The sequence below is a fragment of the Perna viridis genome, chromosome 9 (genome assembly GCF_037379345.1).
Source record: "Perna viridis isolate PV_CMFRI_1.1 ecotype Kerala chromosome 9, ASM3737934v1, whole genome shotgun sequence".
NCBI classification, from domain to species: Eukaryota; Metazoa; Mollusca; class Bivalvia; order Mytilida; family Mytilidae; genus Perna; species Perna viridis.
The window spans coordinates 36,612,626-36,637,693 of NC_142453.1; the positions used below are offsets into that span (position 1 = coordinate 36,612,626).

Genomic DNA, 25,068 nt, shown 5'->3' on the forward strand with positions numbered 1-25,068 from the left:
ATATTTATTAAAGTGTAGGGCACATGTCAGGTGAATCTCTACTACATGTATGTAAAAATTCGCACAACCGCTGCATTTTGACCCTCTGCGTGTGAAATAGACATTTTTGTACTGATATCGGGGCTAAATTCGTTGGATACATTCATATCCGTAGATTTTGAGAATTATTTACGCCTTTAGTACCCTTTACACTCTTCGGTTACGCCTTGGGTATACTCTGGTAACTTCGGGTATAAAAAAATCTCCATATCTAGGGATATGAACCTACGTAACTTATGATAACCCTGAAATGTTCCGTTTATTGCTGCAATAGTTGGTATTGTGTTTTATATACTAATAGAGCCATCAGAAAAGGTAATCATTGATTTTATTTTAAGTTATACGCTTTACTAGCCAATAATATCATCTCCCCATTTATATGGGAACGGGTGGATAACTGCCTTTTCTCCACTGACCTTCTTTTCACACCAAAGTTTCGTCCAATGCTCTTTAGCACAATATTGACCTTGTTCGAACCTGATACACTTGACGCCTAACACACCAAAGAACATTTCTCCTATCTCATTCGCTGTTGTTGTATTTAGTTTCTGTAAATAAAAAAGGACCATAAAACAAAAATCTTAAACTACAACAAAGGGAAGTAACACTTCAATTAAACGACATACAGTAACACTTAGTTTAGAATGAGTCAAGAGTTCCTTCTGCAATTTGTGGGGGAAAAAATAAATGCATGACTTAACATTACGTTTTTGTGTCTATATGTATAGTTGTTGATCGCGTACTTGTTGGTATGAATGCAAGATGTGAGTTGCTGAACATATCAATAAACGCTTTCTAAAAGACTTCTACCTTCAAACAGTTAAAAAGTTTAGTGTCACAATCACAGTGGCTGATGGTCCATGGATACGGATTTCTCATGTGGTATTTTTCCTCAAAATGGTCCAGAAAAAATGGGCAATGATCATGGTCTCGACAACACATATCAGATTCCTTATTCTTACCTGCAAACGTCAAATGATCATGTCATAAAATTGCAAGGGCAGCAGTATCTACACGTTGGTTAGCAATAATCAAAAATGAATTGATCACGGTCTGGTGCTCAAAGGCATAAACTGTCGCATAAAGAAGATTAAAATGTGACAGACTGGTATAGATAGATGGCAATGTGTGTTACTTGAATCAGTGAAAAGAGGAATAATGAAAATGAACATACTGAAATTTTGGGGCTTATATGCCTCCCCATCTCTGAATAGTACATGTATTTTATATTTGCAACGCTGCGTACATACCTAGATCATTGTATGACGTAGCAATGTTATTCAGACCACACCACTTAGTTCCTGGGAAGATAGCTGGATTAAAGGTTTTTCCTGCAGGATCGCCTGTTTTCTCTGGTGTAAAGGGTTGATTTTTTCCGTCAACACCATTACGTTTATCTTTGTGAAGGGATATGGCACTTTCCTTAATTTCTCCTGCCAAAGAGAACTCATCATAAAGGGTGCTGTTGCATGTACATGTGTACATAATTATACTGTTTACTGTATTATATTAGAAATTTGTAATTATCTGTTGCCATTTATGCACCGAGACCTGCATATTTATTAATAGGATATTACCCTTAGGATGTTGAGTAGTGAATTTCATCTACTTCGACGATTTTAGTTGGCATATTTTCTTGCTATTCAATTTCAGAAACAGGACAATTGAAGATTTCCAATGGAAAATATAATGTTTTTCTTTTAAAGTGTATACTCAAAGAAGAAATGCAAATATCCACAGAGGTTAACTCAATGTAACACCATAAATGTTTGGCTAACCAAAACAAACAGATCCAAATTAGGAGCATACAATACTTTTCCGTTAAAGCTTACTAGTATACTCAAAGATGAAATGATACCGATCCGCATAAAGGTTTAAATTTTGACTATAACTTCATGCAACACCATTACATAAAAGTTTGGCTTACCGAAACAAACAGATCCAAATAAGGTCAAAAAGAGGATCAACTTGGACGCCATAACTCTACGCATTCCTGATAAATCTTAAGATAAGACCAGTTCGACATTTACATGTAAGTAGCACAAAGATAGGTTTATGATTACAGTTGATCCTTGTAGATTTGTCTGAAGCATCCTTACTATAGCTCAAAATGAAAATGTCTAAACCGAACCTATTTGGACTTTAAAATTAGTTGAGCTCAGATATAAAGGTGTACGATTTATCAAGGTCAAAAAATTCATTTAACTGATATAAAGATGTTTTTAAAAGTGTCTTATTCAGACAGCCGGGTTTTCAGATTATTCACTTAGCTAGCAAACAAAGCAAATAATTTGTATTTAATGAAGACGGGCGTCGATGTGGCAATACTTCGCTGGAATGTCTTCGTCATGAAAATACAGTATCGATACACAAGTTAATAATCAACTAATAGGTACTGTATTTTTATGAGGTCAGGGCCAAGGCGGCGAGCGCCACTCTGCATGGGCTGTCACTGCAAGATCTCATTCTACGAATCTGCAACTTATGCATCTTTACTTTCAGTAATATATTTTCTTATGTGGTTTCGAAGTCCTGATATACAAAACGAAGTGATCTTTCTCGCACTTTTTCAATTTTTGCGAATAAAATGCCAAGCAAAATGGCAGAAGTTTAAATCGTTCAAAATAAAAGTATGAAAATTGTGAGCTTATTTAATCTGTTCAATCCCCGTGTAGGCCTGCAGCAGCGCTAAACTTGTCGTAAAAGGCGACTAAATAGTGCTCAGAACCTTAGCCGGGGGCTGGAGCGCTCTGCCCTCAGAGCAACTGGGATGTGTGCCCCTGGCGTGTTACATGCTGGGATTGTCAGGCTATAATACGGAAAACCTGACCGCAAACCATAGTGATGCGCCGTGTTTGGAAAGATGTCACATTCCTCGCACGTTAAAGAACCCTACTGTGGTATTCTCCCGGAGTAGGAACCATAGGGCTCCCCCACAGGAGGCTAAATTGCCAGACCCTACCCACCTCTCCCTATTTCCAGTGGCAATCAAAATTTGTCGACCCCATTGTCCTTGTGTCCCATCCCTTTTTCATTTCATCATCACTTCATGTTCATTTTATCATCAATTTCATATTCATCGTCTGAATATAGCTGAAATATTGCTGCTTGGACGTTAAACCCCAACAAACAAACAAATAATAATTTGTCAGGATAAGCCTACATTTAGTTAATTTTGAACCATTCTATAAGTTGGTTTGAGTCAGACTCCAAAGTGGAAATAAGTTCATCATAATATGGCCAGTCAAAAGAAAGTGCACTATCATCTGCATAGTTTTACAGAGGGCTATTTTTAATGAACAGGAATATGTCATATAAGACCATAAGAGGGTTCCAAGAATAGAACCTTGTGGAACTCCTTTATGGATGTCGGCCCAGTAGCTCAGAACAGTGTTCAACTATAAATTTATTTGTCTCTTTCTGTTAGATGAGTATGATTTTAATAGTGAAACTGAGTTATTTGAAACACCATAAGTGAACAATTTATCTAGTAATATGGTATGTGGTAGGCAATCAAACGTCTTTGATAAATCCATCAGAACTGCTGCTACATATTTTTGTTTTAAGCACTACGCCAACCTTCTACAGGTCTGGGAAATGTAGTCTGGCATCCATGTAACCCATGGTGAAAAAGCATATAGAAAAGGGTCAAGCATTGAATTGAAAAAAATCCGATAATTGCATTTCAAGTATACTTCTTAAAAAAAATTTGGAGAAAATGCTTAGAACACTCGTTTGTCTATAATTTGTTTCGCTCGATGGATCATTTTTCTTATATATCGGTGTTACCTGTACTTTTTTATTAGAGAGTCTGGGAACACATGTAAACCAGTATCAATTGACATATTTATCAGCGATTTTAGCTGATTTGGTACTGTGGGTTTACTGTGTTTGACAAATTTTACGGAAATCTTATCAAAACCAGAGGCTTTTATATTATAAATCTTATCTATGACTTTTTTTTCAATTTTTGTCTTTGCAACTCCCATATACCCGGGTGTTGCTAGGTAGTATGACCGGGTGTATTTGAAAAAAATATCAGATTTACGTCTAATGATGACTTTTGATGAGTAGAAATATTTTGGAGTAACAAAAGAAACGTTTCTTTTTTTTTCAAATACCCTTTACGTGAACTTTGCCAGATGCTATATGCTTGAAATCAAAAATTTGGTTTAAATCTACACAATTTTTTTTTAATTTCCACTATACTAGGATGAGTATTAGAGTCATATTTACAACATTTCCCCCAGTTTTATCAGCAACTGTAGAGAAAAAAATATTAAAAAAATATATTAAAAAAGTTATCAGAATCTTGTGATCTAATTGTTTCCACACGGATTATATTTTATTTTCAAGAGTTACATTTTGTTTTAGAAAAAAATAATGGTTTAATGGTTTTCCAGAATTTTCCGTTTTTGTACCCACATGTGCAGTTTTCATAGAACTCTGTTTTAGTTTTGTAACCACATTTCGTGTTTCCAACTCAAATAATAAGGAAACAAGAGCATAGCCAGAAATTGTTAAGAGGATTCTTTTGACTTTAATGGTGCTTAAACAATGACTACGCTCTTTGCTTCAATTTATGAGGATAAATACCTGATCCTCGGCTACAGGTAGAATGGCAACTTTTTTCATTTTTAAAAAAATACGTATTTAACGTTGTTAATACTTAATGGCCTTAACATAGTCGACTCAGTGATCTCGTGTTTTTTTAGAGTGCCATTGACAGGTGAGCCATGTTTATTTAACTAACTAACGAATGGCACGATCAAATAATACAATAAATTATATCAGGCCATAGACATGTATCTAAATAAATAATGCTTCTACTATGGTGACGTTTAAAAAGACAAAAACAACGCGGGAAATTACGCCCCTTCTTAAAGTTTGACAGTTCAATAGAGGTCGCTGTAAATCCGCAACGGGAGTGCACTCTTGAGAAATGTCTGGACGTTATTTAGAAAGCAGTTGGATATATTTTTAATAGGAATGTTGGAGTGAAGAAACAATAAGGATGTCTACAAGACATTTGCCACGTGCCATAGCAAGCAGAGGAAAGACTGCTGTTGAAATTGAGCGTGAAAATTTTGAGAAAAGTCAGGTAGACAACGTTGTATTACTCACCGGAAGTGAAAAAAAATATTGTAAACATATTTCTCAAACACACGTTTTCAATGTTTACCTTGTTGTTCACAAAGTTTGAAACGTTTCTTATTTAAAACTTGTCCTTAATAAGCACATTTTCACAGCATTCCCAAATTAATTCCGTGCAGTCGTTCTAATAAATGACATTTCAAATATATGTGACACCTCTCCATCAAAATTGATGGGTACTCAATTTCATGATGCTTCATTACTTATTTGAATGAAAAACTACAGGTGTCAGTTCGAAAGTATGAAATTTATTCATCATTCAAATGATTTAGCATGGAATTTTCATTTCTATATATTTTGCAATGACGCCAAACAGCTGTTTAGAACTTAAGTATGTAGAGGTATGTCCTTAACTTGTATTTATTGGAAAAAAAAGGTCAAAGTACATGTATTTTTTTATTTGTGTGATCTATTTTTGTAGTACATTGCATAGAACATGTTTTGATGTCATCATTAAAACCCTATAAAACTGTTAATATTACAAGTGATTGTGGTGCACTTGACTTCACTTAAGTTAACAGGATTAAGATCTTAAAACTAACTGTTAGTGAAAGATATTAAATAACCTACATGAGTCAGGAATCTGTAGTCAAACCTTATGATCATGAGTAGTATTCAATGACCAGAAAACTACATGTTTTTATTACCTGTGTATATTATATTTTTATGTTTTACAAAAGTTGTGTTGGGATTCCATGTCATTGCTGTCTAGCCACTATCTTTAACATAATGCAAAACCTTACTGCAGATGTTAGGGATTCAAAATGTTTGTAAAAGATAGAAACATGTTTATATATTTTGAAACTTAGACTTAGTCAATGTATAAAAAATTCTATATCATTTACATTTTTAAACATGCTTTAGGCCTTTCATGAAGAGGCGATAATAGGTACTTTTACCCTTCTAAACTACTGAAATGGTACCTCCAGAATTTTAAAATTTCATACATTTTTAGTAAACAAAATGATGGAAAGTATTTCCTACAAAACCAAAGGTACCTGCATTGCAAAAAAAATAATGAAACCCCTGATGCTTGTATTTGTAATGCAAACATATGCTATCAGTCCATAAGGAAACATCGATGGTTTGGTCGAAATGCAGGTGTAACAAGATTACTCTCGACAGCCATGTAATTGTTTGAAAATCAGACATGTATTGCTCAACACAAAATACAATGTATCTTTTCTGTAGATCTGTTTTAAGTTAGATCCTCCTAGAAAAGGAAAAGAAGCAGATTTCAAGCTTCAGTTTTATCATATCATTGCATTCCTCCCTTTTGGACCACAAGTATGAATATATGTGAAAAGGACATTAAACCACAAATAATCAATTATCTATTAATTTATAATTCTTAAACAGCGGTAATACTGTGTACATATATATATATGCATTCACCTGCACTTTGAAAGCGTCAGAAAAAATTTGTATATATATCTTGTTAAGATAAATTCTTTATCATGTATGATGTAATTAATCAATAATTGTGTGTTCAAGTACAGCTGTTTTATCTTTAGTGAATTAACAACTTATCTAAGTTCTGCTTTTATTGGGAGAAAGCCAAGTTAAAAACTACATTTGTACATGTTATAACTTTTTTACCAAGTACAGATAAATATAATAAGATTGATCATTTACATGTAAAGACAACATAACCTTTCTATACAAAGTTTTGTGTCCCATAACTTATGCCAGCACATTGTTTTTTTTTTAATTTACAATTTAACAACTGCAATTGCTTGTAAATAGAAAAAAAATCTTCCATTAAAATGAAATGCTTTTTTAACTTTCATATTATTGTATTTCTCCATCATAAGAATATTATGTTTCTGAGATTCTAAAATGCTTTAGGATGGAACAAAATAAAATTCTGTATGACAGTGTACCTGACTCAATTGAAATTACATATGGCACATTTTTGAACTGTGCTTTATAAAACATGCACAAATTATTTACTTATGGGTGTCATAAGTTATTCTAGTATAGGCAAATTACAAATGTATCGTAACTCATGATGTCTGTCTACTTACCATTAATGATTCCTGTGAAGTCATTTTTAAATTTGTAAAAATATGGCCAAAATGAATGGATGTTACGTTAGTCCAGTTGTTATAAAACAACTCTTTACAGGAGTGTTTGCCTTTTGAGAGACCAAATGAGGCAACTTGAGCTGTTTGGCATTTTATTTAACTTAGAAAATAAAACAAAATTGACAGAAGCTGAAACCAGACCACTGTACATTTTTATCAGATCTAATGCTGTGTAATGACTTCTACATGTATCTGATGTTCATTTTCTAGACTATAGAGTGTTTAAATATTGACTGGTTTGCATTTTTGTCACAGTGTGGGAAACTACTGCTCGCCAGCTCACCAAATATGAGTGGATGTGTATTTTGGCGAATTCTTGTTAGCCTACACTCATCAATTTGGCCAACGTCATTTGATTGGCAAGTTCCAAGGAAAGTTAACTAGCCAACAGGTTATTTAGTAAAACATCCCTTAACATCATGAACTACAAAATATGTTCCCTACATTTTAAGAAGTTTAGCTTGAATATTTCAAGTGAATTTTGGCATGATATGCTCAATTTTATTGACTTGTAAAGCATTGTTTACGATCTGCCATTTTAATTTCCGGTAAACGGGACGTGCCAAAACCTATGTGACAGTTTAGTATTCAAACGTAATTATCTTGGTAATTTAAGATTTGTTACCTTGCAAATTAGTTGTTTATTGTCAAAATAGTAAAGAACAAGAAGCAAATGATAAACATTTTCTTGTTTCATGATGAATCTGTTGAAATATTATTTTATTTTTAAAATATGAGTTCAGAAATGGAGTACTTATTTTGTTACTGTAAAGTACATGAAAAACATTAATGGGAGGGGAATATTCGAAAATGGAAAAGTTTTTGATAAATTTAAAAATAAATGAAAAGATAGTAAAAGAAAGAAAAAGAAAGGCAGAAGATGGTCAAATCCAAGAGAAAACAGATGATAGTACAGAAAAAAAATGGCTGTTTGAATTTCTATTTGGCTAGCAAGATCAATACAAATATACTCCACTAGCCAGAATGGCAAGTTGGGGGAAAAAAAGGGTTTCCCACACTGTTGTCATATGATCTTTTGACCCCTACAAAATATTGACTCTAGAGTTAAAATTTCTCACTTTCATACCTTTTTGGATATCTTATTGTTGTGCAATGTATGTGGCAGTACTACATGTACCACTTTAAAGTTCTCTAATCCTTATCCATTTACATGAATTTCAGCATGAGTTTTATAATATAGGACAGTCTTTCTCTGATTTCTTTAAACAATGAAATGAAACTTCAATTTGAAATTTTCCAAACTTTTGCATGTAACACCATAATGCAAACCAACTTATTTTGATGATGTTACAATAAACCAATCATCTTCTGCAAACAGAATACTCACATGTGAGATTTTTATTATTTCTGCAAAGGTCAAGAGATGCAAACTTCACTTGTTGTTTTAAAAGTTACACTATTATGTGAAAAAGAGATACAGACTCTTACGCTGTGAACAGTTGGCTATTATGTTTCTTCAGTCTATAATGTTTAGCATTGAAATTTCCCAGCAAAGCTTCTAAGTATAAAACTTATACAGTATTGGTTTTATAAATTACACAATGAATTAATTACAAAGTGAGATTCTATATCGAGTACATACATGTATATTGTTCAGTCAGATTATTTTATATTTCATTTCAGCATGTAGCAATAACAAAAGCCATCAATACAGTAGAGGCCCCTGTCAAAGAGAAACATGCCAGGAGTATCCTTTTTAGTATAACCATAACATACATGTTATACATGTACAAGTACATGTACATTCCCTGCTTTGTACAGAACCTACATTATACATATAGAAGACTGTATCGGTATTATATGTCATTGAACTGGAAGGTAAACTGATACTGGTACATGGTATCTTAATGAGGGTAAACTGGTACTGGTACATGGTATGTTAATGAGGGTAAACTTGTACTGGTACTTGGTATGTTAATGAGGGTAAACTTGTACTGGTACGTGGTATCTTATTGAAGATATACTGGAACTGGTATATGGTATCATAATGAAAGTAAACTGGTACTGTTACATGGTATCTTAATGAAAGTCAACTGGTACTGATACATGGTATCTTGATGAAGGTAAACTGGTACTGGTACATGGTATCTTAATGAGGGTAAACTGGTACTGATACATGGTATCTTAATGAGGGTAAACTGGTACTGGTGCATGGTATCTTAATGAGGGTAAACTAGTACTGGTACGTGGTATCTTATTGAAGGTATACTGATACTGGTACATGGTACCTTAATGAAGGTAAACTGGTACTGGTATATGCTATCTTAATGAAAGTAAACTGGTGATGGTACATGGTATCTAGGGTAAACTGGTACTAGTACATGGTATCTTAAGGTAAACTGGTACTGGTACATGGTATCTTAATGAAGGTAAACTGTACTGGTACATGGTATCTTAATGAGGGTAAACTGGTACTGGCACATGGTATCTTAAGGTAAACTGGTACTGGTACATGGTATCTTAATGAAGGTAAACTGTACTGGTACATGGTATCTTAATGAGGGTAAACTGGTACTGGCACATGGTATCTTAATGAGGGTAAACTAGTACTGGTAGGTGGTATCTTATTGAAGGTATACTGGTACTGGTACATGTTATCTTAATAAAGGTAAACTGGTACTATTACATGGTATCTTAATGAAAGTCAACTGGTGCATGGTATGTTAATGAGGATAAACTGGTACTGGTACATGGTATGTTAATGAGGGTAAACTTGTACTGGTACATGGTATCTTAATGAGGGTAAACTGGTACTGATACATGGTATCTTAATGAAAGTCAACTGGTACTGATACATGGTATCTTGATGAAGGTAAACTGGTACTGGTACATGGTATCTTAATGAGGGTAAACTGGTACTGATACATGGTATCTTAATGAGGGTGTACTGGTACATGGTATCTTAATGAACATTGTATAGTTGGTGGTTGTTGATATGGGACTTCCCTAATTTTTCAAAGCTCATAATACTCATTATATATGTAAGTACTTAATAAATGTGAATCATTCATTGAGCTATGGAAAGAAAGCAATCCTAATAATTGTCTCAGCTACAGCAGCCTGAAATATAGGATACAGCACCATCCTTCCTATGATGAACTTTGGAATTTTTTCAGCCAGAATTGTCTGTATTTGAAAACATCTGTTTTAGTTCAGTTTGAATTGAAATGCTTACTTGAACCAAGAAGCTGTCAAAGTACAGTAGCATTCATATACACCATGAGATATTATTTTATCTAAATTGAATTTAGTGTCATGTTATAATTTTGGTATGTAATGGTGCTGATTTGCCAACTGTCCTTATTTTTTAGCCTTATTACTGATAAATGGGAGAGTTTTTCTTGACAGACCTTAAAACTACTATCATTGAAACACCTTAAACATAAGTAATATTTGTATGTATTACTAATTGGTTAAGAATGACATTAATGACCACAGGGTAATATGGTTACATGTAAAAAGAGCACCTGTCAATGACACATTCTGGTCTAATCTGCTGCGGGTCGTAGATTGTATTCCTGCACATACATTGTAGGAGGAAGTATTTTCTTTTTTTTTTATTTCATTCACTGAAAATGGTTTAAATGTTTAAAACTTTACAGGAAGTGACTAGTTACTTTTATTATTGTTTTTCTTAATATAGAAACAGGATTAAAAAGACATGCTCTTAACCAGTCTACAATATGTGATTTATACTATAGTAGTTTTTACACTCCTACTAATTAACTTTATCTCATATTTATGTTTTAAAATAGGGATGATGGAGACATCCATGTTGCTATGGCAACATTTTTTGTCTTTACTAAGAAATAGATGTAAACTTGTAAATGATAGATCTTACTGAATAAATTAACTCAGTATTAACTGGCTCAACAAAGGTTTTGATATTTTACCAGATATTATTGCATACTTCTCAGTGTGTTGTTTAACTAAGAAATAAAATTAAGATTGTTCAAAGCTTGAAAAAGCACTATGGTGTACTGTGGAACAGATCACAACATAAACATGGGCCCTGAAAGACATAAAGCGAAATAAGAATTTAGGCCACCATTAATAGAGTATTTGTTTCCCATCTCCCAACTCTACATCACATAGTAGGTTGGGAAGGTAGGCTCCAAGTACTCTGACTAAAGAATCTTTACTGATTTCACTGACTGATGATACACTATTGAAAGTTGAAATATAATGATCAGTATATTTGTCAATCAGTGTTATTTTCCATGTAAAACAAGAAAATATACATGTATTATACTTTACCATAAAGTTAAAAAGATATATTACCAGTAAACTCTTATTTAAATAGTACATGTATCTTGAACATTTTCACTGGCTGTACAAAAGTTCATTTGTCTTAAACATGAACAATCAGTATTATATTTGATATTATTTCCAGTACAAACCCCCATTCTGTAGAAGATGGGTTATACTGTTTTACCTGTGTGTCGGTCATTCTGTAGAAGATGGGTTGTTCTGTTCTACTTGTGTTGGTCACTTTGTAGAAGATGGGTTGTACTGTTTTACCTGTGTTGGGCATTCTGTAGAAGATGGTTTGTACTGTTTTACTTGTGTCTGTCATGCTGTAGAAGATGGGTTGTACTGTTTTACCTGTGTGTCGGTCATTCTGTAGAAGATGGGTTGTACTGTTTTATCTGTGTGTCAGTCATTCTGTAGAAGATGGGTTGTTCTGTTCTACTTGTGTTGGTCACTTTGTAGAAGATGGGTTGTTCTGTTTTACCTGTGTTGGTCATTCTGTAGAAGATGGGTTGTACTGTTTTATCCGTGTGTCAGTCATTCTGTAGAAGATGGGTTGTACTGTTTTACCTGTGTCAGTCATTCTGTAGAAGATGGGTTGTACTGTTTTACCTGTCTGTCATGCTGTAGAAGATGGGTTGTACTGTTTGACCTGTGTGTCTGTCATTCTGTAGAAGATGGGTTGTACTGTTTTACCTGTGTTAGTCACTCTGTAGAAGATGTGTTGTACTGTTTTACCATGTGTCGGACACTCTGGAGAGGATAGGTTGTACTGTTTTACCTGTGTTAGTCTCTCTGTAGAAGATTTTCAGTACAATTTTTTTGTAACATAATTCTCAGCTTCTGCAAATCTCAGGCTGTTGATATTCAAAACAAAGCTGCATATGGGTATACCAAATAGTAGAATGTATTTTTTACTCGTATGACTTCCCATTTGCTAAATAATGCAGGGATATCACTAATGATGGTAGTGAATTGATGCTCACAGATTTCTTGTTGATCCTTAACTAGAACACAGCTACAGTATTGGGTACCTTCAAAGATCATGGTGCTGGAATGTTCTGGTCCATTGCAGGCAAGCAGCCATTACAGGGAAACCCTATTGTGGCCTGGAAGTTCTGTCATGTACTGCACAAGATACTCCGAGATGGCCATCATCATGTAAGTACATTAGTCTAGAATATGTGCTCTGCTCTCAGAGTGTCAGATGTATTGCATTTGTACATTGTCAGGTTTGAAGGAGTCAGAAACAAGCTTTCTCCTGGTGTCAGGATGTCTTGAAAAAAATTTGACTTTTACATTTGACTAAATAGATGGTTTCATAACACCAAAGGGAGTCTGGGATTGATTTTTGGGGTTGCTGCTTGAGCCAATTAAGAAATACCAACAAACAAGGGACCAGAAACAAGCATTTTTTCTGATTTCTGAATGATAACTTGAGTAAAAAGAAATCAATCTCTTTGCATACATGCCACAAAGTATCATTCCCCTAAAGGAAATGGAATTGATTTTGAAAGTTGTGACTGGAGCCATTTAGGAATTAGGGGCCACTTTGATTCTGGTCAAATTCTTTTCCTGTGTCCAATATTATCACAATTTTAAAAGCTGTATCAAGTTAGAATTGTGTGGCCATACTTACTCCAACAGTTTAGAATTCGACCTCATCAGTTGTATCAAGCTGGGCCTTGCAAAGCATTATTTTTTATTGTTTATTGCTATTATAAATGATTCCCCATTTTAATTCCCGCTTTGTGCACTATTCATGGAATTTTTGAACCATTATATTTGATATTGACTTCCTATTGCAGGCGATACCAGACTCCTACAAGAACCACAGCATATTAATTGAACTTGGGAAGTTATGGGTAAGCATTAATTTACATGTTTTAAGAGGATGCGTTTTGTTTACATTTAGTGTTAAGGAAATGGCTGTTTTACTTGCAATAGCTTAATCAAAAACAATCCTTGTATTTTTACAATAGTTACAGTATTATATTGTGTGAACAATATTGAGATTGATACATTGTACTTTCAAACACTTTATTATGCTCTGAAACAGGAAATGAGGTTTGTAAAGCATCAGAATACAAAAGTACATTGCAAAATCAGGAAATATTGCAGTATTTTTTTTTTTCAATGGAAAAAAATGTTTTCATTCCTGAAAATTGCAAAGGGGCCAGTGGCCCCCTTGACAGTAAAACAGGTCATTTTCAGAAAGTAGATAGTCAATAAGGGTCCCTCTGGCAGCAATAAAGGGGAATTTTGGAATGAAACCAATAAATTAAAAAAGCTCTGGTTTGTACACACTTTTTGTGCACCATATGTAAAAAAATATGGAGCAATTGTGCAAGGTGTGGAATTACCACTGTTATTGTAATTTCAAAAATTAAATGTGACATTGTAGAATTTTGAAAGGAATGAAGTAGGATTAGTCAGGATATCACAATGATAAACAATATGCAATATATGTTATATGTAATATATATGTAATTAATGTATTACATATGTAATTAATGTATTACATATGTTATGTCTTATTTCCAGATGCATCTAAAGGAAGGTTATGGAAAGTTGATTGCCTGTTACTGTAAATTGATTGTAGAAAAATTGAACTTCCATCGAAAGGTATTTTGCTCTGGTTAAGTTTTATTATAAATCGAATGTAAAAGCAAAACCAATGATGCATTTAAGCAAAATAAAAGTAATGCTAGAATATTATAGTCTGTAAGACTGCGCTAATTTTATGTGCTATTGATGTGATTGAGCCATTTAAGGTTCAGTCATAGCTATTCATATAATTTTTGATAGAATACAACTTAAGGCTTCTTAATAATTATTATATCCCATGCAGCAAGTTGTAGGGCTGTAATGTTATTATATTTTTAACAGAACAAAGAAATCCCAGGAAATTTAAATCTGTCTGATGATCAGTTTGCCAAGATCTGTGGTTCTGATGTCAACAACTAGTAAGTACATGTACATGTATAAGGAAAAATTATTTGTAAAATTTTAACATCATGAACATATGAAGGTCGTTTTGTGAATTTGAATTAACAATTAAATATAATTTATAGAAAAGCATGAATGAATGTATTGATTGAGGATAAAGATTGTTACTAACTTGAATGACAAAGGTAGTGGATTCTATCAATGTATTATAAAGTTTGGGTTATGGTGGATTGTTATTGTTTTGTTAGGCTTCTATATGATATTAGTAATAATTGAATTATAAAAGTAAACTTATTTCTGATTGGTCAAGTATTTTGATTTTATAGCTCGATGAACCTATTTTTAGTAGGTTCTAGCATCTTGTTGAACAGGTGCTATACAAAACTAATTCTTTTTTTTTATAATAAGATCTTCTGGATCAGTTGTAATTTTTCTTTGTTTTTTGGAAATAACATAAAAAGTATGATTCAGACTTAACATATACATACATATACAAGGGCTACTGAATGTGTAGCACATTTTAATGTTATTTCACTTTAATAAAATAAGGATGAATTAATATTAATTCTTTACTACCCATTAAAGTGTTCATTCTATTAACAATAAAAATGTCGGAAACTTGTGTGGTGTTGTATGATAAAAACATGAAGTGTTTTCTTGAATTTAAACTAATCCATCATAGCTGTGATTTGTCATAGGATGAGGTTTTTAATTATCTATAACATGATATCATTTACACTAGTATCACTAGACAAGAATTGATAGCGTAAGTTTATATTTTTAACAGGGAATTACGGGTTCTACTGAAATATCTCAAGTTTGTAGATACTGGAAAATTTATAGTAAAAGAAATATACTTCATATGAAAAGTTAATTGAAGTATTGATTATGGTAATTATGTTTAGAGCTTATATGATATGAAATGTAGATCAATGATTTTCATCTCAGAATATGTTGTCCAATTGAGATAAATTAGGTATCAACATACTTGGAGTATTTCAGTGGAACTAATCTTACAGTACATTGGTACCAAGAAACTAATATTTGACTTCCTGTTTATTTTTCTCTCAGCGATTTTCGATATAGGCAAGTTGTTATGATATCAGCATTTGCTATTTTATACAGTACACACTGAACCTTAAATTCTAACTCATATATCGTCAATTAATGTCTCTATCCTACAGCTACAACTGTGTGTAGCTAAAACTGCTTCGTTTTTTTCTTCCAAGTATTATTTTGAAGAAAAAAAAATGGAATTATCCAGGATTTTTAATGTTAAATACTTGTATATATAAATGTGTGTCTTATAATGACTTACTGCCTCTAATACTGATGCTATATGTTTATATATGGACAAACTCTGTAGGTGTGACACCAGATAATGAGATCATTTGGAAGTATATTAAAACCTATTTAAACCAGACACTTCTAAGGTTCCCTCTTCAGAGTCCTTTTACATAAATTTAAATGTATTTTGAACCTTTGTAAACCAAGCACCTGTCTTCACCAAAGAATTCCAAAAATAGTTTCAGTGAACATGTACTATATTCCTAAGTCACCATCTTTTATTATTTTAATGGTTTGATAGAGTTGCAAAACTATTCATAAAAATGTATACTAGAGTAGAGAGGCAAAGAATTTTTACATCCTAAATTAATATTATTTTGGTATAGATTTGTTCAGATAAATTGATTAACTTCAGTTCAGTGTTTACATGTATATGGTTGGGTTGGCTAGTCCTTGTGTTACTGGTCCCCTGTTCTATTTATGTTATTTATTAATGGTGCTGTAAGTAGCCAGATTAATATATTTACTTTTTATTATTAAAAAGGGATCAAATAGTCAGTTGTTCAGCTTTTAATCCAAATCATAAATTTCAATAACTTTCCTTTATATGTAAACACATTTCCACAATCTGGAATCAGTTTTTAATAGACTCCAGCATAGGGTTAGAATCTAAAGACTGAAATAGCATAACAGAGTTGCTAGAAAGGACAGAAAAAATTAAATGATATATTTGACATCAATATTGTTTCATTTAAAAAAAAATGACATATGAGTTCTGTCTTAGATTTAAGTAGTGTCTAGGTTTGGGTTTTATGCATGATTAGTATGTTATATCGTATGGTGGTAGAAGATAAAACAATAAAAATCAAAAGGAATTATAACAAACTTAAAATCCTATTTATGCTGTGTCTGTCAGTCACACGTCAGTTTCTTATGTATTTCTTGCTGACCATTTCAACCACATATCTTTAACTGTTGTATATAAACAGAAAAAGTTACAAATTGTACTGATATTGTTTTGTATGCAATTGAGTTTTTAATAAAACCCAAAATGGCCAAATTATCAATTTTTCTGATTTTTCTGTACAACATTTTTTTTGCATGTGAGTTGACTGTACTGAGTTAGTAAGTCAAGTTCTAGTTTCACACCACTAAGAACATTTTGTCTTAATTTTTCCTTCAAAATAAAAAAAAAAACTGCCAAAATTTCAATTTGTTTTTGGTCCTTTTTGTTAACCATCCAGTCTTAGTTATTGTATGTTGGCATATAAATAATTGGTGGCCTACGGTTTAGTGAGTTAAAATGCCACCAAAGTAAATGAAGTTTGCAATATATAATGTCAATCAAAAAAATTTGGTAGAAGTCAGTAATTTAATTTTTTTAGTATATTTTGTAACATGCATTCCGACACAATTACAATACACTAGTTTGAACCAATAGATTTGTAGTAAGTAAACATACTACATGAATCTGTTGAATCACAAAAAAACTATACTACTTAATATGAACAAATGTTTACCTCTCGTTTTAGCTGTTTCTCATTTCTCTTATATGATTATGTTGATAACAGTTCAGATCTCACTTAAGATAATATTATGATATTATAAATCATATGCCACATATACACCCCCTGCCGTATCCCTGTCAACAATATTGCCTACCACACGCAGCAGCAATACATGTACATTATCACAATGTTTCTGCATTGTACTTTTCTAATTGGCTGTTACGTTTAGGATTTTTGGTCCATGGAAAGATCAGAAAATTCTTCAAAGATGGATTGCCAAATCTATTGATTCAGCGTGCTTAATTTTTTTCAGCATTTTGTACAAAACACGGCTTGTAGTTGAAGCCATTTGCAATAAATTTATTAAGTTTCTCAATTTTAACATAATTCAGTGAAATCTTTTGTAATTCAGCATTTGTCATTATGGTAAAGTGCAACTCTCATCACGATATATTTTTGTTTCTCATGATATGGACATCTCTTGCTGCATGTTACTGTAATCCTTAGAAAAAGAAGATTCTACAAACAATCATCCAGCCGATATTTTTACCCTGTAATTTCTAATTCATACATTTTACCCTTATGGTTCTTGCTTCAAATATCAAGCATTGCTATATGACTAACTATTTGTTATATTTGTTTTAATGAATAACTTGAATAGACAACTTTATTAAAGAAAATATTCTGACCTGAATTTCTGTCCTCCATCTTGGGATGACCGTAATGGAGTACAAATTTTTAGCTCATCTGGCCTAAGGCATGTGAGCTATTGCCATCACTTGGCGTCCTCTTCCCTAAAACTACTTGATCAAATAAAACCAAACTTGGTATAAATGCTTCTTAGGGTATTCTGCATAGAACTGAAGTCGAAATTTTTTATCCGCCGAAAAACATGGCTGCCATTACTAAAAATAGAATGTAGGGGTCAGACAGAAGTTTTTCCCATATATCTCCAAAATTATTAGGTTTGGCAAAATTCTGACTGAGGTTAAAGTGTTCAGAAAGATGAGATCTATATGTAGTCAAAGTTTGGTGTAAATTTGTTAAGTCATGTTGGAGTTATTGACTTTTTCCTATGTTTTTTTGGCTATTTTTAACATTATTACTTTCAAAACTCTTCTCCTCTGAAACTACTGGACCAATTTGAACTAAACTTGGTATGAATGTGTATTCTGCCTAGAACTGGTGTGGGAGTTTTTGTTTAGTCAAGAAACTTGCTAGCCATTACTAAAAATAGAAGAACATAGGGGTCAGACAGAAGTTAATGCATATATCACCAAAACCGTTAGATTGAGCAAAATTCTTTCAATTGCCAAAATGATCCTTATTATTAGGCCTACAAAAGTCTGCATTGGATCAAAATTGTCAGACAACTACTTGTTAGAGTAATTGCCCTTGAAAGGTAGAAAATGATATATTTAGCTGTTTTTAGTTAATATCTTGAAAACTATAATAGATATAAACTTTCAATTGCTGAAATGATCCTTATGATAAGTCTTACTAAAGTCGTCTGTTGAGTAAAAGTTGTTGGACCACTTCTTATTGAGTAATTGCCCTTGAAATGTCAAAATTTAACCAGGTGAGCAATTTAAGCTCTGTGCAGCCTCTTGTTAGTGGTTTTAAAAATTTAGAGCTTTGACAAGCCATGAAAGTTGATATCCAATAGGTAACTTCACAGTGTTTTTGCAACATTAAGGAAAATCAGAATTTTATGCTCCCCACCTAAATCTGTTCAAATTTTGGTTGTAAAATATTAGTCTATATATATGTAAGCAATATCTGTTGCTTTCCAATATCAACTTACTGTATAAATGCAACTTAATGTGAAATATTATGGAAATTTCCATTTTTCTAGTTATAATTACTGCTGTTGCAACCAATTTCTCACATTGATATAAGTTTCACAATATTATCTAAATTTACAGTTTTAAGAAGTTACTGCATTTATAGATTATTATATAGTTGTATACTGCAATTTGGTAATGATGAAACTGAATGAATCTCAGATATATCACCATAGTTATATTCTTATGGGGTAGAAACTGAAAATATTGATATTGAATGTCTTTCAGACTATTAAAATGATTCTTTACAAAAATCACTTTAATTTTTTTTTATTTGAGTTATGTAGAAAAAAATGAAATATGAATTAATGTTAAATGAATTGTACATTTTTCTCATTCAGCTTTGAAATCAGTGTGGAGATGTTGGATTACATGGATGAAATTCTAAATTTACAACAAGCTGGTAAGGCCTATGTAACAAATCATTAAATTTACAACAAGCTGGTGAGGCCTATGTAACAAATCATTAAATTTACAACAAGCTGGTGAGGCCTATGTAACAAATCATTAAATTTACAACAAGCTGGTGAGGCCTATGTAACAAATCATTAAATTTACAACAAGCTGGTGAGGCCTATGTAACAAATCATTAAATTTACAACAAGCTGGTGAGGCCTATGTAACAAATCATTAAATTTACAACAAGCTGGTAAGGCCTATGTAACAAATCATTAAATTAGAAGTTAAACTCAGTGGTAAATTCTAGCTCTCGATAAACACACTCCTATATCAAGACTAATGTAAGCATTGAAGCCAAAACCTACTTGTCATGATATTATAGGACTAAAATTTAAACTGATTGAATTATGAATTTTGTACAGACAACAATACCATAATATTAGGTTTTATATTGGATTTATAAGGTGTATAGTTATTGATATCAATTAATTATTGTTAATTGATTTCAGTTATACTTAGTCATAACATTTGCAATATTATTGTTTATTTTATGTTTTAGTGTTTGGATCATTGGATATGTCTCGATCAAATTCCATGACAAATTCTGGCCAGTGTCGTTTAGCACCATTGATTCTGTGTATACAAGATTCCTGTCAGCTCTATGATTATATAGTTAAATCTTTGTTCAGATTACACTCTAGTAAGTATTTATTGGCCTCTTTACTGTAACTGCTTCTTTCTATCTTAGACTACTGTCATGATACAAGAAAATCTTGGCAATTTCCAATTACTACATTACGTCAAACCCATGTGACATTACTTATAAACTGAAGGTCAGTTGTGAAAGTCTTGACAGAACATTACATCTTGCTGTAACAGGCTCACCGTGTAACTTCCTGTTTTAACTCAAAAACTGAAGTAATTATATATTTAATGTTGTGAAATTTAAACTTCTAGCAGTTCAGATTTTTGGTCTGAGTATGTCCTTTCATCACCATGGTATATAATTACATAGGAATTCTTGTTTCTTGAAAATTCCTCTGAATTAATGAAAGAATATGATATAAACTTGTTTTCGTTGTCTAAAATCCTAAAATGAAAGAATAGAATATTTAAAATTATCTTAGATATTTCACATATTCTTTTCCCATAGCTTCATTATAAAATGTATTTGCAGGTCTTCCACCAGATACCCTGTCTGGACACAGAGATAGATTCCTTTCTATGTATAGAAGGTAAATCATAAGTTATATACCAGGACAAAGGAACAAACTTTTTAATGGCAAAATATATGCCCGAACACAAGAACATGTATTGCATTTACATTCATGCTTTGGAATCACCTTGTCCTTCTTTCATTCTGTCCATCCAAATTTCCTCACAGTTAACTCAGATCCCTATGAATAGATTGATTTCCAACTTGGTATGTGGCTTTATTTATATGGGGCATATATTGTAATTCATTTAGATGCTGTCTGATATCAACTACCTGTTTCATTGGACTTTTCCTTATTTTCCACTATATGTGGAATGATAGAGAAATTTTCATTGCAAAAATCTCAGTTCCCAATAAATGGATTGATTTCAAACTTGGTGTGTGACATGAGGCATAATTGTAAGAGATTTTGCATAGTGTCCAATATCAACTTCCTGTACTAGGGGGTATACATAGCTTGACAATCCTTTTTGCTTCATCTTGCACTAAATACATAACCTTATTATGTATTTTAAGTTATGTTATTAAGTTTGATACATTTCCAGAATTGATTAAGCTATGTAATCACAAAATGCCATGTCATAATTAAGTAATTTTAGACTTTATAAACTTTATTGTGTTTGACTTGTTATTTTTTTACTCTATGTTGGAGACATCTGTAAGGTTTGATTTTTTAACAAATGCATATCTATTGTTGTTTTAATCATTAAGTAGCACTCCAGCTAAGAATCATGCAAAATATGATTCATGGGTAAAAAGCCTACATATTTTTGATATTTTGTTTGAATTGCCATAGTAAACAGAAATTAATATTCAGTTTATCATATAACCTGGGTTCTTAGGAGATAAAAATTATATAGAATGCACTGTAGATTTCGAAATTAATTGAGATAACTCTGTAAATGACACTCAAATACAATAGAATCTATTAGTTTTTCAATGTTGATTATCTCTTAAGACCAGGCAGATTAGAATGAATAATTACACATTTCATAGTATAGACCCATAAAACAACTTAATTACAAAAATAAAAATATGTAGCCTTTTCTGGGGTGTATCACATTTTTCAGATTTGCATGATTCGTACAAAGACAACTACTTAAAACATATTCGATATTTCTCCACTGAATATTTTCAGGTTAAAACAGTTTTATATCAGTAGCAGTAATCTACAGTACTTTAAAAATCTAGTCCAGGTGCCTTTCTTACCAGATGTAAGTTAATACATGCATTGCATGGTATACTAACTAAATAGATATGGGATAAATCCAGTCACTAGAGTAACTATTGTTCACAAAAGAATGAATTTCTGAATTGATTGAAGGGTAATAACAAAAATACTGAACTGATAAACTCATGGCAATAGTAAAAAAGGAAAATATGTGTAACAAATGATAGTTGTTGGTTAAACCAAGAATGAACTGCATTGTTCCAGACTTGGTACAGGCATTTCCGATGGAATTGGTATGTTATACTGGGTCTTCTAGCATGCTATAAACTTTCCAATATCATAATAACAATTAGTAAAACCTTTTTTAATTTGCAGATTAACAAGCTTTAGCTTCGATCATCAGTAACTATCTTATACTGTGCTACACAAAGTGGCAAAGTATAATGTGTTTCCCTCTGAAAAAGTTACTTAATGGTCTGTTCTTTTGTGGTCTGTCCATCCCCAGTTTCCTGATAATATCTTGAGAATGGATCAATGAATTTTTCTTCAACTGCACAATTATTTCGTACCCAAATATACAGGTTAACTTCAATTTTAAGCAATTCCAAAGTGTATTTTTTTAGTTTGACCATTTTGAATATTTTGCCAACACCCTTTTATCACCATTATGTGGCAGGATTATCACTTAGTGTTCCATTAATGCCCTATTTTTGGTGTTTTATGACAGGAGCCACCAAATTTCCTGATAGCGTCTGACTTCAGTAAACATGTGAAGCCTGTAGCTGTTGTGCCTGATGAACCTGAGCCTGAGCCTGAACCTGAAGAAGTTGAAGATCTGATTGATACATCTGAACCTGCTCCTCCTTTACAAGTACTTATAACTATAGTAGTACAAACCTGTTATTGCAGTTTAAAAATTTTTGAAAGAAGTGTTAGAATGTGTCTAAGAAGTTGATTGTATCGGCATGAAATACATATCTTGAATTTTTAAATGTTTTTCTATGAAAATTAACTTTACTATATGTTACATCAAAATATGATGAAAACCGCGACCTTGCACGGTTAAATTTAATTTTTCTTATCTATAACTCCCAAGTCAGTTATCAGTTGATATCTAAATTATTCCCCTGTATAGAAATATAGTACATTGTAGTAATTAAAGTTTCCTTGGTCCCTGATTATGTAGCCCTTATAACAGAATAGAACCAAAAAATGGACAGAGATATTTAACTTTGAAAATTATTTGAATTATGAAGTGGTTGTATTTCATGCTAAAAAATCAATCCTTTATAAAATTTTCATGGTGAATGAGGAAAACTTTGAATAAATCAATTTTTTGTGGGGTTTCAAAACTATTGTAATACTTCATTGGTTATTTAGATTCCAAATTTTTTTAGTGATTTTTGGATTTACTTTTATTTCAGAATGCCTTTGGGAATGGCTTTGGGCCACCAGAAATTGATGAAAGGTGAGGAGATAATTGAGAAATAGTATATAATATATATATATAATTATATAGCAAGTAAAACAAATTACAAATATTGTGATTAAATCATAGATTTCAGTAAGTTTATTTGTGAATGATATATATATATATATATATAAAGGTCTGGAAAATTCCCAACGATGTTAGAACTGTCAAGAGGCAAATTTTTGGTTGTTCCCTCCACGGGACTCGAACTCGTACCACTGTGACATCTAGGGCAACACCGCCTGCACGGAGTCCAGCACCCTAGACCACTCGGCCAGTAAGGCTATATAAAAGTATAGCTTTCGCTGGCCAGGTCATTCCTCCTTGTAGGATTAATCTAGGGTTGTAACTTAGTACTCAGTGTATGGTAGATCTAGATGAACTGTCCCATACTACTATCGTTGGGAATTTTCCAGACCTTTCTATGCTAACTTTATCAATTTGATCTGGTGGAGCAGTGTAGCGAATAGAGTCGTCACATATATACTGTGCTTTGGGTAGATTTTCAAGTCCCAAGATTATGATATAGTCGAATCATTCTAAGCAGTCTCATGTTATCAGCAATTACATGTCTTAAAAACTATGATATCCTTCTGTAGTGTATAAAACTTGTATATAAAGACCACCTGTGACCATGGTTCTGTTTGAAGGTCACTTAAAGACCGTGTTTACTGTAGTATTGAATGTAACTCCTGCTTTGTTAAGATTATATTAACTGTCAGTAATGGTATTGTGTACATTATACTTTTTCAGAGACTTACTTATTGAAAGATTAACAAAGGAAATCCAGTATTTAAAATCAGAACTTGAGAGGTTGAAGATAGAGGTATGTTTTTCTTTAAATCATAAAAAAACGTGTAGGTGTCACACTGAAAGGAATGTAATTGAAATAGTAAATAAGAAATGAATGCTGTAAGAAAGCATGCTATTTCTTTAACTGGTTTTAGTGCTTTAAACAAAATTCTATATTTACACATAAAAACTTCTTATGGGTAAGGTTCTATTACCAAAACATAGGAGTCCAATCAGAGGATTTAATTCAACTTGAATAGTCATTTTTTCATAAAGTAACTTTATCCTAATTTCACTCTGATGGGTTTATTTCCATGATAAAATAAGCATATATAGTATGGGTTGATGATTAAATGGTATCCAAGATTTAATAGAATAAATTAAATTTCAGAATTACATAAATTGATAAAGGTACATGCACTGTAATCTGTTGTATGTTGACATTTATTGTAGGACCAGAAAATAATGTCAGCACAGAAGGAAGAGATTGCCAGATTGGAGAAGATTTTATCAGAGTTACGTCTTTCTGCTGATCGTTCCTTAAAAGTAATTTTATAATACCTAAATTTGTTGATTAACACATTGATTTTATAAAAGATAAATATAGTCCATGTTGATAAATAATCCAAGTTGCTCATTTACTGTTATTTCTGTGTATGTATTATTTTAGTTACTTTATGTTCTTTGTTGTGTATGTCTGTTTTCCATGTGTGGTCTTTGTCCCTGGATGCTATAACCTTGGTTCCCTTGATTACTCTTCTACATTTTATGAAAGATGGAAGTAGTAGAAAAAATAGTTTCATTCTTAAAAGATTTGAAATGAAAATTTGGTATAATAATTCATTTTAAATTTGATTTTACAAGAATGATATGATTTTA

At 32.3% G+C, this 25,068-nt stretch overlaps 2 protein-coding genes across 16 annotated transcripts in view; one reads left to right on the forward strand and one right to left on the reverse strand.

The window, feature by feature from the left end:
- Positions 1 to 350: 350 nt before the first annotated feature.
- LOC148608211 (phospholipase A2 isozymes PA3A/PA3B/PA5-like) lies at positions 351 to 2,120 on the reverse strand. The gene is made up of 4 exons (XM_088546691.1): positions 1,967 to 2,120; positions 1,290 to 1,472; positions 850 to 1,001; positions 351 to 587 (listed from the first exon to the last, which is right to left on the reverse strand). The coding sequence occupies exons 1-4, from the start codon at positions 2,028 to 2,030 to the stop codon at positions 390 to 392; spliced, it is 597 nt and encodes a 198-aa protein (XP_088402817.1). The 5' UTR covers positions 2,031 to 2,120; the 3' UTR covers positions 351 to 389.
- Positions 2,121 to 4,938: 2,818 nt separating this feature from the next.
- LOC148608212 (huntingtin-interacting protein 1-like) overlaps positions 4,939 to 25,068 on the forward strand; it is a 42,394-nt gene continuing 22,264 nt past the window's right edge. For 12 of the 15 annotated variants that reach the window (XM_088547061.1, XM_088547064.1, XM_088547067.1 and 9 more), the window contains exons 1-15: positions 4,939 to 5,140; positions 8,925 to 8,988; positions 12,571 to 12,713; positions 13,361 to 13,417; positions 14,097 to 14,177; positions 14,442 to 14,518; positions 15,573 to 15,587; positions 19,482 to 19,543; positions 20,099 to 20,239; positions 20,717 to 20,774; positions 21,894 to 21,969; positions 22,654 to 22,797; positions 23,351 to 23,394; positions 24,151 to 24,223; positions 24,643 to 24,735. In XM_088547061.1, the coding sequence (XP_088403187.1) occupies positions 5,054 to 5,140; positions 8,925 to 8,988; positions 12,571 to 12,713; positions 13,361 to 13,417; positions 14,097 to 14,177; positions 14,442 to 14,518; positions 15,573 to 15,587; positions 19,482 to 19,543; positions 20,099 to 20,239; positions 20,717 to 20,774; positions 21,894 to 21,969; positions 22,654 to 22,797; positions 23,351 to 23,394; positions 24,151 to 24,223; positions 24,643 to 24,735 (1,215 nt within the window). In that variant the 5' untranslated portion in view covers positions 4,939 to 5,053. Of the gene's footprint in view, positions 5,141 to 8,924; positions 8,989 to 12,570; positions 12,714 to 13,360; positions 13,418 to 14,096; positions 14,178 to 14,441; positions 14,519 to 15,572; positions 15,588 to 19,481; positions 19,544 to 19,777; positions 19,790 to 20,098; positions 20,240 to 20,716; positions 20,775 to 21,893; positions 21,970 to 22,653; positions 22,798 to 23,350; positions 23,395 to 24,150; positions 24,224 to 24,642; positions 24,736 to 25,068 lie in introns of those variants that run through there. The other 3 variants (XM_088547071.1, XM_088547060.1, XM_088547070.1) reach the window with 2 other exon arrangements.